Source organism: Sinocyclocheilus grahami, unplaced genomic scaffold (assembly GCF_001515645.1).
Source record: "Sinocyclocheilus grahami isolate Dianchi unplaced genomic scaffold, SAMN03320097.WGS_v1.1 scaffold126.1, whole genome shotgun sequence".
In the NCBI taxonomy this organism is placed as follows: Eukaryota; Metazoa; Chordata; class Actinopteri; order Cypriniformes; family Cyprinidae; genus Sinocyclocheilus; species Sinocyclocheilus grahami.
This window is the reverse complement of record NW_015505305.1, coordinates 2,992,503-3,008,312: the sequence shown is the minus strand read 5'-3', so window position 1 is coordinate 3,008,312 and position 15,810 is coordinate 2,992,503. Positions and strand designations below refer to the sequence as shown.

Here is a 15,810-nt window from a genome sequence, read left to right as displayed (position 1 = left end):
TCATCTGACCATAGAACCATGTCCAGTTTTAAGTTCCAGTAGTGTCTGGCAACTGAATATATGCTGGAGTTTGTTTTTGGATGAGAGCAGAGGATTTGTTTTCTCTTAAAAAAAAACTCCCAAACAGCATGTGGTGAAGTTGATGTGATGGTCTTTATTGATTGATTGATTGGTTGAGGCTTTTTGACTCCAAGACTCAACTAATATCTGCAGTTCTCCAGCTGTGATCCTTAGAGTCTTTGGCCACTCAAACTCTCCTCCTCATTGCGCATTAGGATGATACAGACACACATCTTCTTTCAGGCAGATTTGGAACATCTCCAGTTGATTGGAACGTCTTAATTCTTGCCCTAATGGTGGAAATGGTTATTTTCAATGCTGTATATCTTTTCTTACTGCCACTTTCTATTTAGTGAAGCTCAACAATCTTGTTCTGCACATCAGAACTATATTCTGTTGTGGTGGATGATTAATGGAATTTGGCTTGGTATTAACTCATATTTATACTCCCATGAAACAGGAAGTCATGACTGGACAATTTCATGTTCGTAGTCACCCTGGTGTGCTAATCTGTGGAATGCAAAATAAGATATTTTTGAACAATGGAAAAAATACTGAGACTTTTCTTATTAGCTTTTTAGCTTTGTGTGTGTGTGTGTGTGTGTGTGTGTGTGTGTATGTGAATAATGACCATCTTTTTTGGGTGAACTACTTTTTGCTCTGTCTATATTTCATTCATTTTATTATATATATTTAAAGGTGCCATAAAATGGAAAACTGCATTTACCTTGGAATAGTTGAATAATAACAGTTCTGTACATGGAAATGACATAGCGTGAGCCTCAAACACCATAGACCACTGAAAAATAGGCAGATCAGAACATAACACTGACTGTGACGTTACAGTCGGGATCACTAATAGTTACGCCCCCAATATTTGCAGATACCTGCCCATGTTCTGTGCCAGCCGTCAGCCGAACCTGCACAGCTGAATCATCAGACGTTCTGCATATATTGTGAAGAAACAAGCGAGGATAATAGCGAAAATGGCAGATCATGGAAATAAATTATGTTATGTACCAGGCTGTGCAGGGGATGTGATTTGTAGGGATGGGTTGGTGTTTGTATTCAGAAAGGCATGGAAAACAAATAACGCGCATTCTAATAAAATAACACGAGCCACTAAAGGGACATGGTTAGCTGCTTGCTAGCGGTAGCCTGTTACATTACAGTATATACGATTTCACTTACCACATAAACAAAGTAAGGAGAGATGACTGAGGATGATGGCAAATGATTTACAGATCCTGAGCACCACTGACAAGCATCTGATCTTGTAAAATGTGTCGTAAGTACTGCCGCTGTAGTTTACACAGATCACGTGCTATCACAAATCTTAAAAAAAAAGTAAAAAGCGATCGTGCATTCGAAAGCAGTTTCAATGCCCCGCATATTAATAGCGGCTCCCTGATGCCCACATTTTATATACAGTATAATTACCCAGCGATATAACTGCGAGAGACAGTATTGAAATATATATTTTCCCTGTGTTTCCTTCCTGCTGTGTGAGCTACTGAAATGAGCCACACTGTGAAACAGCCAATACGAGCAGAGCTCAACATTATTATTCATGGCCCTTCCAAATAAGGTAAAAACAGACCATTTCATTCTAGGGACAAATCCTAGGGTTTTAAATGGACATGTAAAACCGTTTCTGGAGATTGTTTGCCCTTACCTAAGCCACATACCTTCTATGTAGATATCAGAGAACAATTAAAAATATTGTATCAATGCATTCTATGGCACCTTTATTATATTAATTTAGTTTTGATATATCCATTTTCAAAATATAATAGACTTGCAGTCGTGGATGTGTTCCAATCTGTCAGTAAAGGATGCCGTCATGAAGAGAAACTGAAACCGTGTCTTGCAGTTCAGAAGAATCTGACAGTATGGAGCATATGAGTGTGACAATATTGTGAAATGGAAAAAGTTGACCCATGCTATCACACCACCAAGCCAAACTCCCCAACAAACCTCTTAGGTGAAGTAACAGTAGGATGTCAGCTCTTCCTTCCTATTTTGATTCATTTGACAACTGGTCAACATTACAAGATATATTTGAATTGCTGAATTAAAAAAAAAAAAAACTATTGATAGACTGACTTGTCCTATTGGCATATTAAAAATAAAACACTTTTTTCAGCATACACTGAATTCATATCAATTAAATGACTGACAGCAAGGTCAGAAATTAAATATAATGCAAGAAGGTTTTGAAACAGAGATTCCCCCATCTATTTTTACATATATTAATTTAGCACATGACATTTACACCTACTGTCACAAATGAGTGATCAAACAGGAAAATTATGAAATCATTCACAAAAATAAATGCAGCTGCAATGGATTGGATGCAGCCCATGCAGTTTAAGTTCCGCTTTATTGACTATTTAAGGCGAACTAGTAAGAATCTTGAATATATTCTCTCTGACACAAGAAGTGAGAGCTGAAGATCGACTGTGACAATGAAGACACGAAGGATCCTCATGAGGAGTTTAGCAGTTGCGGTGGTCATTGCATCTGTGATCTGGACTACAACAGGTAACAGCTTTAACTGTTCATACATTATTCTATCTGATGGAAGGATGCCGAATATTGAGGCTTACTTGGTTCTTCTATCTTAGCGCAACATAAGGTGAAATCATGCTGTACTAAAGTCTCCAAAGCAAAGGTGACCGATCGCATCATCAGTTTCAGAAGGCAAAATGAAAGTCTTCCATGTGTGAAGGCCGTCATGTAAGAATCATAGCCCCTTTCTAAAGAAAACATGACACTATTAGAGATCAACAGCATCTGATGTTACATTTATGCTTTTTCAATGTTTCTCTTTGACAGCTTTAAGACTAAACAGGGAGAGTTCTGCTGTGATCCTAGACAACGATGGGTGAAGAAGAAAGTTGAGCAGTTAGATAAAGCCAAAAAGTATGGTGTAACATCACAGTATTTGTAACAAAATAAAAAGCTTATAAACCGTATTGTGATGCATTTAGTATTGTATTCTTGTATTCACGTTTTTTTTTTTTACAGGAGAGTTTAAAGAAACAAACACCTGACTTCCACGCCACCACCAGCGTCATCTATTAGTGACCAAACTCGAGTGGGAGGATCTACACAAGCAACTGACAGCTCACCAGTCATGAACATCAAAAAATAAACTCATAATGAGAACACATTTCTAAGTAGTTATGCATTTTAAAACTAGATTTAAAGTTTAAGAGATTTTGCAGTTCTATTTTGAAAATTTTTGTAAATTATGCATATTTAAATTGAATATTTAAAATACTATATGATGTCAAATACATGTAGGGCAATTTGACAGTGACAGTTCTTAATTTATTCAGAAACTGAATTACAGTAAAACTGTTTTAGAATAAATGTGGTTTGAAATATTAAGCATATATTTCACATTGAAATATATTTCACTCAATGTGCTGGTTATGAACTTGTGTCATTAACATTAATGTGTCAAGAAGGCTAACGCAAGTCTGAGTGAATTTTAGACTGAGTTGCATAAGAACAAACCTGGAATTTTTTTTCATTTGAAGATGCAAATGAACAACTGCAATCTGAAACTACAAATAAACTGTGATCAGCATCTACTGGTTTTGTTTGTGGTTGATGTTTCTGAATGTGTGCAAGAGGTCCTTCCTCAGACATGAAGACATCTTTTCTCTTTAGCCTCTTTATTCTTTTCTTCATGGCTGGTAGCTGGCTAAGCACTATTAACTGTAATTTGTACTATTGATCATGTACATTTCATCCATAAACAAATGTTACGCACTGTAGCATGAGTAAGTTGGTACAGTATAAACTTGAGTGCTGACAATGAGAAAGTATTTTTTCCACATATTCATGTATGTTTGACTTCTCAGCTTAATTAAGGTCAATACCAAAATATCATCATAAAACACTTTAGATATTAAAAACACAATAGTTAAATCTTCCTTCAACTTCATGCACTTTTATGTCCCAGGGGTTGTCCCACCTTATATGAAGGTGACATTTAAACTGTATGGAAACGTTTAATTATGCCCTCATTTATAAATGATCCTTTTTTTTAAATGTCTTTTATTTAAACATTCAAAGTCTGTAAAATATGGTCCAATGAACATTTTCTGTATTGATTTGTCACAGGTGTTTTCCCAACATTTTGAATTACGCATTGCAGTGTGTTGCGTTTTAGGGTTAAAGAAAATGACAATAAACATTAAATTACCAACCTTGAAATTATCATCCTTGACTCATCCTTTCAATCATCAAAAATGAAAAAATATGAGTAACAAACAAGTGTGTATTTAGGATACACACAATTCTCGCTATATATTAACTATATGTAAGACAAAGCAGCTGGCCAATTCATTCCAAAATTGGTTTAATTTTTACCACCATAATTTATTCCACAAAATGATAATAAAAACACAATACATACTGTAAAATGTTGAAATGAAAATGTGGTTGAAATGTTTTTCAGAAAAAGAAAAAAAAAAACTACAATCCACAGAACCAAAAGTGCTCATAGCTGAAGAAACACCCAGTTAAAAGATGGGATGTAAATATAAAAGTTTTTTTTTTCTAAGATAAAGAACATCCAATTACATCCAAATCAGAAACTCGACACTCCAACTTAAGACGTACGTTTTCAGTTAAAGTTATTAGCCCGTAAACTCATTTAACCACTTAACTCATTTCATGTATTGGGGCCTGTTTTGCATTTTCTTTCTAAGGGGCATATAGTTTCTCATAAATTATGTTGATGGGTAAACTGACTGTATTGTGGGTGAGAGGTGTGAATGCTTCGATGATCACTTGAGGCAATGATTTCAAAAGTGTGGTGGTAAGTTTGTGACGCATTATTTCCTTCTGACTGCTACTGTACATCACTTAAAAGACCTCCGCAGAATAACTTACCTACATAATCAACACCGGCTAACTGACCAACACCCAAATTACCTTTGATTTGATTTGGATATCAAGAGCTATGGCATGGACTTCTAAATTAATTACCGTTGCTGTTCTGATCGCACTCATGGGATGTTTCACTGGCGCACTAGGCAACTGTAAGTAACTAAACATGCAGCACTCGATATTTCAATACCAAAGTCACTGTCACTGTCTCTTCATGTGCTGCTGATAATGAGAAACCTTAAGAAGAGCACTATATTTGCAGGATCTCATACTGCTGTGATCATAAATTTGACTTTTGTCACATGGGGTCTGCAGGCTACTCTTACTGGTTAGAGATTAGAGAGGAAGTGAATATCCTGTCTTCAAAAATACTATATAAAAAGACCTGAGTCTAGTTAGCATCTTCAAAACAGAAGCTAGCTTGCAAACATCTTCCTCGTCTGGTTATCTGAATATTTTACAACATCATGCAGCTCTGCTGGAAATTAGCTCTGATGATGATGGTGCTTATGTGTGTTACTGCACAGCAAGTCAACTGTAAGTTTTATGATTTGCTATTACTGGATTTGCATTTATACAATGCCTTTTGTTTTGATTATTATGGATCCTTTGATTTTTAATTAACTTTTTTTTCAATTTACACTCAGATTTTGCATGTTTTATTCATTTAATTCAAACCAACATGTTTTCAGACTAGTATTGCTGTTTAAAGGCATAATCTACCCAAAAAAATGCTAATTTGATTATCGTTTACTCATCCTCATGTCGTTACTAACTTGTATGACTTTATTTCATCTGTGGAAGACAAAAGAAGATATTTTGAAGAATTCTGGTAGCTAAACAGTTTCCGTTCCCATTGTCTTCCATTATATGGACCAAAAATATAACAACATTCAATGAGAACCGAGAATATCTTAATTTGTGTTTAGCAGAAGAAAGAAAAGAATACAAGTTTGGAAAGACATGAGAGTGAGTAAATGATGACAGAATTTACATTTTTTATGTGGATGATCCTTTTAATGATGGTGAATCCATTACTATATATTGCATTAACGGTACCACAGTTTTGTTTTCTTTGATGAAGCCCTTATCAAGATCACGATCATCTCGTTTTCACACATACACGCAATATAAGTACTGTATGCACACAATGTAAGTAAAGTGGAGATTTCAATCTCTGTCTCTCTTTCAGATCGTCGTCCCACTCGTGTTGGAGTGAGCTGCTGTAAGGATGTGTCGAAAGCAAGAATACCTCCTGCAACTAAACTGATTGGATACAAGCAACAGAATGCTCTGAGTCCATGTGTGGATGCGATAATGTAAGCTCTCTCTACAGTCTTATTTCACAGACGTTAATATGCATGATACTGTGTTCATTTCATTTCATCTGTCCTGCAGATTCTACACAGAGAAGGAAAAGTACTGCTCTGATCCAAAAGCGCGCTGGATTCAAGACCGTCTGAAAGGTACAACCCTAACATTAATATAACAGTTTAATATGATGCTTATGTACTGATGAAAAAACTCATAACATGATCATCTTTCCCCCAGATTTGGATGAGATAATGGACTGAATCAATGGAGGCCTAGAAGATGCTGCAGATCTATCTTTTATATCATTATGTATGATTATTTAAGCAAAAAAAAAAAAAAACATATATTAGATCCTCTAGCTTATGTGAGTGTTAAAAGCTGTTTAATCGCTTTGTTTTATCTGCTTTAAAAATAAAATGCAATTTTTGAAAAATAACCATTCAAGCTGCTTACTTTCACTCAAACATCCAGCCTTTTCTCTGTAACAGTTTGGACTGTATTTAATCATATTTATGCTGAATCATTAAAGAAATAGTTCACACAAAAAAGTGGAAATTCATATAATTCCCAATCCGTATGACTATCTCTCTTATAATAATAATATAATGTTACTTTATAATGTTGTTCTTTTTGAGGCATCAAAGATTTAATCCACCTGTAACTGAATGGAAATAAATAATATTGGGTGAAATATTCCTCTGCCTACTAACTATATTGTGTTACATTAATTGTAAGTCTCCATCTAGTGACGAATATCACCTAATAAATGCACAGAGTAGGTCATAATGCAATTTATCAGCCACATAGAGTGTCAACCCCAGAGTACAACTAAACAAATAATACATTTTATGGGATTCATAAACAAATAAACATATAAACAAATAAACATTAACCATAATAACAAATAACATCCCCCCCCCCCCCAAGACGTTCAAAAACAAAAACAAATACAAATTTGAATATTTGTTTTTTCCTGCTGCTAAGAGGACAGATGCCAACATATATGCTGCAAAGGTTTAGAAATGATTCACGTATAAATGCCGGAATCACTCTCAAATTTGCAGTGATTGACATTCTGATGACCACAGCAATGGACGGGACAAAAATATGATACGTCAAACATGGGAATTAAGCAATATAAATGCAGACTAATAGATTAATAGAAAAACATTCACATTTTCGGTTCAAAATATTTTTGAAATGCTAATGCCATTATTTGTAAAAGTAATGACTTGTAGATCTTGTGAATCTTACTAACAGATATAGGATTTTTTTTTACCTTTAGATAAATGGCTGCCCACTGCTCCGGGTGTGTGTTCACGGTGTGTGTGTGCCCACTGCTCCGGGTGTGTGTTCACGGTGTGTGTGTGTTCACTACTGTGTGTGTGCACTTTGGATGGGTTAAATGCAGAGCACTAATTCCTAGTATGGGTCACCATACTTGGCCACATGTCACTTCACTTTAAAAAGTTTGGACTTTATATTTAAAAATTACCTCACGTTAGCAGCAGGTAGCTAGTTAGCTAGCCAGTTAGCATCAGCTAACAATATTTTTCAAATAGGCTATTATAATTTAGTAATTCATAATTATTGATTATATTGATTATAATTATTTGGTGTAAATGTATAAAAAATTTGCTTTGTCAGACTGGGGCCATTTTACCCCACCTGTGGGGGTAAACACCCCTTGGTACAAATTACATTTTTCATTCTTTGTTTATAATGTATGTAATTGTAACTAAAACTATGATAACTTTTCTGGACACATTTAACTTTTGTTTCACAGAAAAAAAATTACTCAGTCCCTGAACTCTCAGACCATCCAAGATGTAGGTGCCTTCTTTCTTCAGTAGAATATTAAGACGATTTTAGCTGGAACCATGGTCATAGGCTGTGGATTACATGGTAATAATGTTGTAAATAATGCTCAGTTTCATGCACAGACCAATCATTTCACTTCATAAGACTTTACTATATCATAAGGAGCCACAGGTATTAATTTTGTGTTCCTTGATATGCTTTTTGCTGTTCTCAGAAACGGGCAGCTGCTGACTTGCAATTTATAAATCACCAAGACCCACGGTTTCAGCTAAAATTCTTCTTTACTGTTCCACTCAAGAAAAAAAAGTCACCTACATCTGTGATGGTCTGAGGGTGAGTAAATTAACAGAGAACTCTTCCTTTAAGACAGTCACTTGCTTCATTCCTGAATCATCAATTATTCTATCAATTGCTTCATGAATCAGCCATTTGAACAGATTGATTGAAGGAATGATTCTGTGGCAAAGGCAACTTGTCACCACCTACTGGCAGTTTTATTTTAATTTTGTAGTGCAAATATGTATTTTGTTGACACTGATTTAATTTGATTTGCAATTCATTCTTCCTGATTGTCTTTATTATTATACTTGAATTAATTTTTTAATTAAAAAAACTGGAAAAGTTTATAAATATAAATTAAGAATTTGACATAAAAGATGACACATACATTTAATAAAAAATGGCCTTACGAAGATTTTAAAAATTGCCCCTGGAAATCAGTTTAAGGAGTGAAATATAAATGGGAGGGTTACTTTCTGTCATTGACCAGAAAGTGCTCCTAAGAAGAAATGTAATCATAGAGCCATGATTAACTAACGTTAAAGGTACATTATGTAACTCTTTTCCTTTCTACTTAAAAAAACTAAATTGCATGCATTTTGAGCAATTGAATAGCGATAGCAAGCGGGAGTCCTAATTACTCTGGACTCATCATATTTAGGCATTTTCATTCCATTCTTTGCAGCACAGTCTTTCACTTGGTTGATCTTTTCTGCCACTGTGCTGTCAACTCTCAAGGCCTTTAGTCTCTCCATCAGAAGATTCACACACACTGTGGCTCCAAGAGCGTTCGTCTTTTTACACTGCAGGCTCTTTGCCACTGCCTCACATGGCTCAAATAGTGCTTAACAGCAAAGAAGACTGAAGAGAGATTTGCCTTTTAGTGCTTGCTTGTGAAGTCCATGTATTTTGACTCTTGTATCTCCTCTTAATCCTTTGACCTCCTTCAAAGTTTCGAGTGTAGTCAGTATAATAAACAACACATGATAAACAACAGCCCTGAATCATTTTAGTTCACATGCACCATCACGTTGGGCATAAGCCTGTCATAAGCTTTAATCCAGCAAGTACTCTGACAATGTCTTTGTAAATATCAATTTTTTCATGCAAAGTAAATTTTGATGTGGCTTTCCACAAAAAGCCTATCTGTCTGCCCTTGCTCGGATACGATATGTTTTTGCTCTACAGCTTGGCAGCATGCGAAGCAAAACACGCAGTCCATCTTTACATCTATAGCCACCTCTACTTATCAAACCACTGTGACTGAAAAGAACAGGAAAATGTTTCATCTCCAAAACTTTTGCTTGGAAAATCTTAATTATGTGGTTGACAGCGCTGTGTTAATGTTCCTACCCCTCCTGATTTTGTTGCGGTGGTACTGAGATTATCAGAGGGCCCAGGCTCAGGTATTGGGACAGTCCCGCTGCTGTTAACATGGATATCCCGCTCATTTTCTGATCTGTGCTGCTGGGAGTGAGACCATCATCAACAGTTCTTCTGTTATCAGACTCAGATTCTTTTTCAGATTTGCTTTTTTTAGATTCTGGTGAATTTTTAAAGAAATTAGACATTCTTTTTTTGACTAGCCATAGTTAGCTGACTAACATAGTTATAATTGATAATTAATTAATAATTTTTTTCCACAGAAATTGTATTTATTTTATTAAGATGATGATTTTAAAAGTATGAATTGCAATTATGGAAATTATGACGTTTTATTAAAAATAATATTTAAAAGTTTGTCATTTAAAACAAATATTTAAAAATTGTAAATATTGTTTTTACAACAGTTTAGGCCCCCTCTGAGGGCCCTGACGGTTCCCCACTGCTATTTACAGATATGAAAACAGCGCCATCAGGTGGTTTGTAAAAAATAAAACAGCCAAAAACATGCTAGCGACCCCTAGAGGACGCAGTTCGAAGTTCCCATGAAAGGGAAGCTTCGTCGAAGGAAGAGCCACCACACATTCCATAGATAATTTATGTTACGTGCACAAATTAAAGGCTAAAATCTGGGTAGATTTTTACATTAATTTTAATATATTTATTCATGAATTTTTGAAAAGGTCCTTCCAGTAGTGGATGTGTTCCAATCTGTCAGTAAAGGATGCTGTCATTATGACAAACTGAAAAGGCATTTCAGAAGAATCTGATAGTATGGAGCAGCTACAGTAAGTGTGACAGCATTGTGAAAGTCTAGCAAAACTACCCAACAAACCATTTCAGTCAGCTCTTCCTTCCTATGTTGCTACATTTGACAACAAGATATAATATATTTGAATTACTGAATAAAAATCACTCTATTGATAAGTTGAATGGTCCTATTGGCATATTAAAAATAAATAGTTTTAAGCACACACTGAATGTATATCAGTTAAATGACTGACAGCCAGGTTAGAAATTAAATATCATGCAAGAATATTTCCCTATCAAACAGAGATTCCCACATCTACATTTACATTTATTAATTTAGCCCATTTTGACATTTAATTTGAGATTTACACCTACTATCACAAATGAGAAGATCACTCCCAATCTAATCTACACGGAAAGCCAGATGATGAAACAGAGAGATCATCTATAAAAATAAATGTGGCCACAATGGAAAGGATGCAGCCCATGCAGTTAAGTTCCACTTTATTGACTATTTAAAGGGGTCATATGATGCTATTTTATGATAAGCATATAAGTTTTAAAGGCTTTTATTGGCAAAAAATATGAGTCAGTATTTACAGTGACTCTTTTGCTTCATAACCTCTGCAATATGCTCTAGCATGCTGGATATTAGCTTCTGGGCCAACTCCTGATTGATGGCGATTTTTGCCTTAGTTCTCAGAGTTGATCACAATTTGTGGGCTTCTGCTTGTCCACTCGTCTTTTGAGGACTGACCACAGGTTCTCTAGGGATTGAGATCCTTGGAGTTGCCTGGCCACGGATCCAAAATTTAAATGTAATGATATTCGAGCCACTTTATCACTCTTGCTTTGTGACATGGTGCTCCATCATGCTGGAAAATGCACAGATCATCACCAAATTGCTCATGGATCGTTAAAAGAAGTCGCTCTTGCAGGACGTTTTGATACCATTCTTTATCCATGGCAGTGCTTTTGGGCAGAATTATGAGAGTGCCCACTCCCTCCCTTGAAAAGCAACCCCACACATGGGTGGTCTCAGGATGCTTCACTGTTGGCACAACACAGGACTCATGGTAGCGTTCACCTTTTCTTCTCCGAACAATCAATTTTCCAGATGTCCCAAACAGTCGGAAGGGAGCTTCATCAGAGAAAATAACTTTGCACCAGTCTTCTGCTGTCCAATCCTTGTACTTCCTGCAGAATTTCGGTCTGTCCTTGACTTTTTCTTGGAGAAAAGTGGCTTCTTTGCTGCCCTTCTTGACACCAGGTCGTTGTCCAAAAGTTTTGGCCTCACTGTGCGTGCAGATGCTCTCACACCAACCTGCTGCCACGATCCCGCAGCTGACTCCTCAGGAGGAGATGGTCCTGGTGCTTGCTGGACACTCTGGGACGTCCTGAAGACTTCTTCACTGCAGTCGAACCTCTCTCCTTGAAGTTATGATCCTGTAAATGGTTCTTTCAGGTGCAATATTCTTTGTAGCAATTTCCTTGCATGTGAGGCCATTTTGATGTGAAGCGATGATGACTGCATGTGTTTCTTTGGAGGTAACCATTGCTAACAAGAACACAATTATTGGAAGCGCTTCTTCCCTCATTTTATAGCAATCAGTCTGCTCTTACAATCTAATTAGTATGACAGTGATTTTACCTGACTAGTACTCATTCACACTTTCACATGTGCTGCTGATATGATTAGTCAATTAATGTTAGTTGGTCATTTTGTGTCAGGATCAAAAAGTAGTGAAATTTGTTTTTTGTGAAAAGTTCATTTTTTGGCCAATGAAGCTTTTAACAATTATTTAAAAAGCACCTGATCACTCTACACAATAATCTAGAAACAATGTGAATGAACACCACAACAGCTTAAGCTGCAAACTTTTGCAAAACACAAAATTTATGTCACTGCCAAAACTTTTGGCCATAACTGTAATGCCCTTTTAAAGAAATATCATTTAACAATGTATCAAAGACTACCAAGCAGATATAAACCTCATTTACATTCTGAGTGGTGTGACCATATTTCCATCCATTGTTCTCTGAAATTATTAGTCTCTCTGGACCTGCTCTGGTCAGATACCACAGCACATTTCACCTATTAGTGGCTCATTGTGCTAAAGTGCTATATGTGGTTATAAATAATCATCATGACTGGTAGCAGTGAAAAACAGGATGTGGTTAACAGCCACTGAACAGAATATATGTCTAACATAAAACGTTTAGGACATGTTCACCAAATTCATTGCTTCAGATCCCTACAAGAAAATTCATCCAAAAAAGCTTCTTAATTCTTTATTTCAGTTCTGCTTGTATCACTTTATTAGAAGAATGTCTCTGTTCAATGTGTGTGAGATGTCTTGCTTTTTTTAACTGCTGGCTCAAGAGCTACATTTCAATCACAAACAGGAAACAACACTGTTAAAAGGCTGTTGTGAGAGAGGAGCTTTTTCATGCTGTATAATCACAACAAAATACAACATACAGGCCATTGTAAGTATTGTCATTATTCATTTGCACAAGTTAGACATTTTAAGTTTCAGAAAATGTCATACAGCATTGACAAACAGTTAAAGGGTTACTCCACCCCAAAATGAAAATGTTGTCATTAATCACTTACCTTAACTGCGTAAACTCTTCTGCTCTTCACAGAATAGCGTGCGCTGCTTGCGTTCAGCGCATATTCTCCAAAATGGCACTACGTTGATGCGGAAAGACACAGAGGAGATTAATTGTTGAATAAAGTCGTTCTTTTTGTTTTCTTCGCATACAAAAGGTATTCTCGTCGCTTCATAACATTACGGTTGAACCACTGATGGCAGATGGACTATTTTGATGATGTCTTTCATACTTTTCTGGGCCTCGACAGTGTAATTTACTAGGCAGTCAATGGGACAGTCTCAACTTAGCCTCCCGGTTTTCATCCAAAATATCTTAAATTGTGTTCCGAAGATGAACAAAGCTTTTATGGGTTTGGAACGACATGGGGTAAGTGATTAATGACAAAATTTTCATTTTGGGGTGGAGAAACCCTTTATGTGTTCAAAACTCAATTCACAACAATCTAATATAAGCACATCTGAAAAAAAGGGGTCATAAAAAATACTTCTGATTACCACAGAGACACTGACGCTTACAAATTGTATTAAAGACAAAAGATAAAGTTAAGTGTATAAAAGAATTTTGTAATAATGAATTAAGGTATTGGTGTATACAAAACTTCAGCCAGTGTCCAATCACTTTGTCCCATTTTACCCTGGAAATCCAGAAAAAAAAGAGAGAATGTGATAGTTTTATGCGGTAATTACAAACTACTAACAAACAAACTATATTTAATGAGAGATTCTGACCTGAACAATATGAATCCAGTCCTGGTTCAGGTTATTAGTTCTTCCACAACCTTTAAATAAGAAAGGAATTATACCAAAACATATTATTAAACAAAATCTTGGTAGAAATGCTCTAGTAAAATCCACCTTTCCACAGTCCTGTTCCTCTCCAACACACATAGACACTTGACACCAGTAAGAGTAGCAGAAGCAAGCAGACGACAGGCAGCCACGGGATGACACTGATGATCACTGGATCATTACTGCTAGTATCTGTAGCCTGATCGACATCTTCAGTGCTCACTTCTACACACAACAACAACACAGAACAATACAGATTTCTACTTTAGTATTAGTTTTAGGTCAAAAATAACAATTAAATGACAATTAAATAAAAAAATTAATTAGGAATGTATTTAATAGAAGAAAATGAAAACAAAACCTACCTTCATAGTCCAGTTTTGTGCAGTGAGTTTGCTCTAACATGCATTCAGTGCAGCAGTAGAGCATGAGATCAGTGTCAGTGATGTTCATCAGAAGCAGAGAGTGAGTGTTTGTGGATGAACTGAGAGCTCTTATTCGACCTGCATAACTGGGGTGAATATTGGAGGGCTCTGGTTTAGATTCTGGACCATAACCATATTCTAGTCTCAGAATTCTGACAAATGTTTGGTTTCCATTTGTAATGATCCAGGTAATCTCTTTATCATTTTTAATGCTGCAGGGAAGTGTTGTGTTTCCTCCTGGATGAACTTTCACTGATGATCCTTCAGTGGCAATAATTAAGACACTGAAACCTGAAGATGAAACAATACAATTGTTTGATTTATATGGAAAATATGAATCCAAGAAAAACTTACTTGGCAGTGATCATTTGACAATCTGGATCTTGGTGGCATTGGCATTTAATCATGTAGCAGAAATTTTTATCGAAATTTATTTACAAACAAGTAAAATCACAAGTTATTCATCAAACAATATCTATAGCATCACTGAAATTAGAGCATTTGATAACTTGACATACTCACATATAAACTGTTTCAGAATCATTCTCTCTCTCTCTCTCTCTCTCTCTCTCTCGCTCTCTCTCTTTGGGGTTTGTTGCCATTTACATCACAGTTTGTGATTTTTGTCAACTGCTGTAAGGATGAGTCAAAGGCACAAATCCCTTCTTAAAGAATACATAGTCCATGTGTGGATGCTATAATGTAAAATATCTGTACACAGTCTAATCTCATAGACTTTTATACCCATGACATTACTGAATGTGTTCATTTCCTAGATGTTCCTTTAGCTATGTGAACGCTGGTCAGGATGTTTCACTTAACTGCTTCGTTTTCTCTGCTTGAAATTTTCAGAGGAATAGAACAACCATCGAAACCGTGTCCAGTCTTTAATCATATTTAAAACAATTCAATTAAAGAATCCAGTTTCTTTAAACCATTTTGAACATTTGATCAGACTAAAACCCAAAGCGTACTTTGCCATCCGTGACATAATTTTAGTCATTAGCACTGATTTGGTCATTAGTCCTCTGATGTCCATACAGACTGTTTGTGTGCAGCCCAAAATTTCTAGCTAACTATAAATAAAATGTCCTAAATTACAGTGAGGTTACAAAAATGTCAACTAGGTATTCCTAAAAGAGAGTTTTAGGATTTTATTTAATTATTATTACTAATTGTTTAATTTAAACAGTGTTACACTGCTAACTTTACTCCTAATATAACCCAACCCTTACCCCAAAACTCTAACCGTTAATCATAACCTCTAAACTACCATACCTCAGATTTATTGGCAGTAAATGTGTTAATTTTCCAGAACAACATGTAGTTACACATAAATTCATGGTCTTGTAGGTGATTAATGTTAGAACATAGTAGTTCAGGCCACATAATATAAAGTGTGATCAATAATTTTACAGCTAATGATTGTCAGTAAACAGATGGGTTTACTGAGTATACTTCCA

At 35.7% G+C, this 15,810-nt stretch overlaps 3 protein-coding genes across 4 annotated transcripts; 2 read left to right on the top strand and 1 right to left on the bottom strand.

Moving 5' to 3' along the window:
- The first annotated feature begins 2,528 nt into the window (after nt 1-2,528).
- Nucleotides 2,529-3,134, top strand: LOC107590353 (C-C motif chemokine 21-like). The gene is made up of 4 exons (XM_016279061.1): nt 2,529-2,604; nt 2,688-2,799; nt 2,899-2,985; nt 3,091-3,134. The coding sequence occupies exons 1-4, from the start codon at nt 2,529-2,531 to the stop codon at nt 3,098-3,100; spliced, it is 285 nt and encodes a 94-aa protein (XP_016134547.1). The 3' UTR covers nt 3,101-3,134.
- Nucleotides 3,135-4,949: 1,815 nt separating this feature from the next.
- Nucleotides 4,950-6,639, top strand: LOC107590352 (C-C motif chemokine 8-like). Of its 2 annotated transcripts, none has more exons than XM_016279059.1 (4): nt 4,950-5,120; nt 6,161-6,287; nt 6,367-6,434; nt 6,520-6,639. In XM_016279059.1, the coding sequence occupies exons 1-4, from the start codon at nt 5,042-5,044 to the stop codon at nt 6,540-6,542; spliced, it is 297 nt and encodes a 98-aa protein (XP_016134545.1). In that variant the 5' UTR covers nt 4,950-5,041; the 3' UTR covers nt 6,543-6,639. The 2 variants fall into 2 exon arrangements, with proteins under 2 accessions (XP_016134545.1, XP_016134546.1); XM_016279060.1 differs by lacking the exon at nt 4,950-5,120 and adding an exon at nt 5,374-5,505.
- Nucleotides 6,640-8,851: 2,212 nt separating this feature from the next.
- Nucleotides 8,852-15,116, bottom strand: LOC107590303 (uncharacterized). Its single transcript, XM_016279011.1, has 7 exons — nt 15,092-15,116; nt 14,288-14,638; nt 13,989-14,147; nt 13,863-13,912; nt 13,753-13,768; nt 9,024-9,226; nt 8,852-8,881 (listed from the first exon to the last, which is right to left on the bottom strand). Exons 1-7 carry the CDS (start codon nt 15,114-15,116, stop codon nt 8,852-8,854), a joined length of 834 nt encoding a protein of 277 aa, XP_016134497.1.
- Nucleotides 15,117-15,810: the final 694 nt, after the last annotated feature.

Excerpts from the sequence above, each read along its gene's own strand:
- LOC107590353 (XM_016279061.1), top strand. The coding sequence starts at position 2,529 with ATGAAGACACGAAGGATCCTCATGAGGAGTTTAGCAGTTGCGGTGGTC. Across the intron at positions 2,605-2,687 it reads TGTGATCTGGACTACAACAG|CGCAACATAAGGTGAAATCA; the intron begins GTAACAGCTTTA and ends CTTCTATCTTAG. Across the intron at positions 2,800-2,898 it reads CCATGTGTGAAGGCCGTCAT|CTTTAAGACTAAACAGGGAG; the intron begins GTAAGAATCATA and ends TCTCTTTGACAG.
- LOC107590352 (XM_016279059.1), top strand. The coding sequence starts at position 5,042 with ATGGCATGGACTTCTAAATTAATTACCGTTGCTGTTCTGATCGCACTC. Across the intron at positions 5,121-6,160 it reads CACTGGCGCACTAGGCAACT|ATCGTCGTCCCACTCGTGTT; the intron begins GTAAGTAACTAA and ends TCTCTCTTTCAG. Across the intron at positions 6,435-6,519 it reads GATTCAAGACCGTCTGAAAG|ATTTGGATGAGATAATGGAC; the intron begins GTACAACCCTAA and ends TCTTTCCCCCAG.
- LOC107590303 (XM_016279011.1), bottom strand. The coding sequence starts at position 15,116 with ATGAACACATTCAGTAATGTCATGG. Across the intron at positions 14,639-15,091 it reads CACATTCAGTAATGTCATGG|GTTTCAGTGTCTTAATTATT; the intron begins GTATAAAAGTCT and ends TTTCATCTTCAG. Across the intron at positions 14,148-14,287 it reads CACAAAACTGGACTATGAAG|AAGTGAGCACTGAAGATGTC; the intron begins GTAGGTTTTGTT and ends TGTTGTGTGTAG.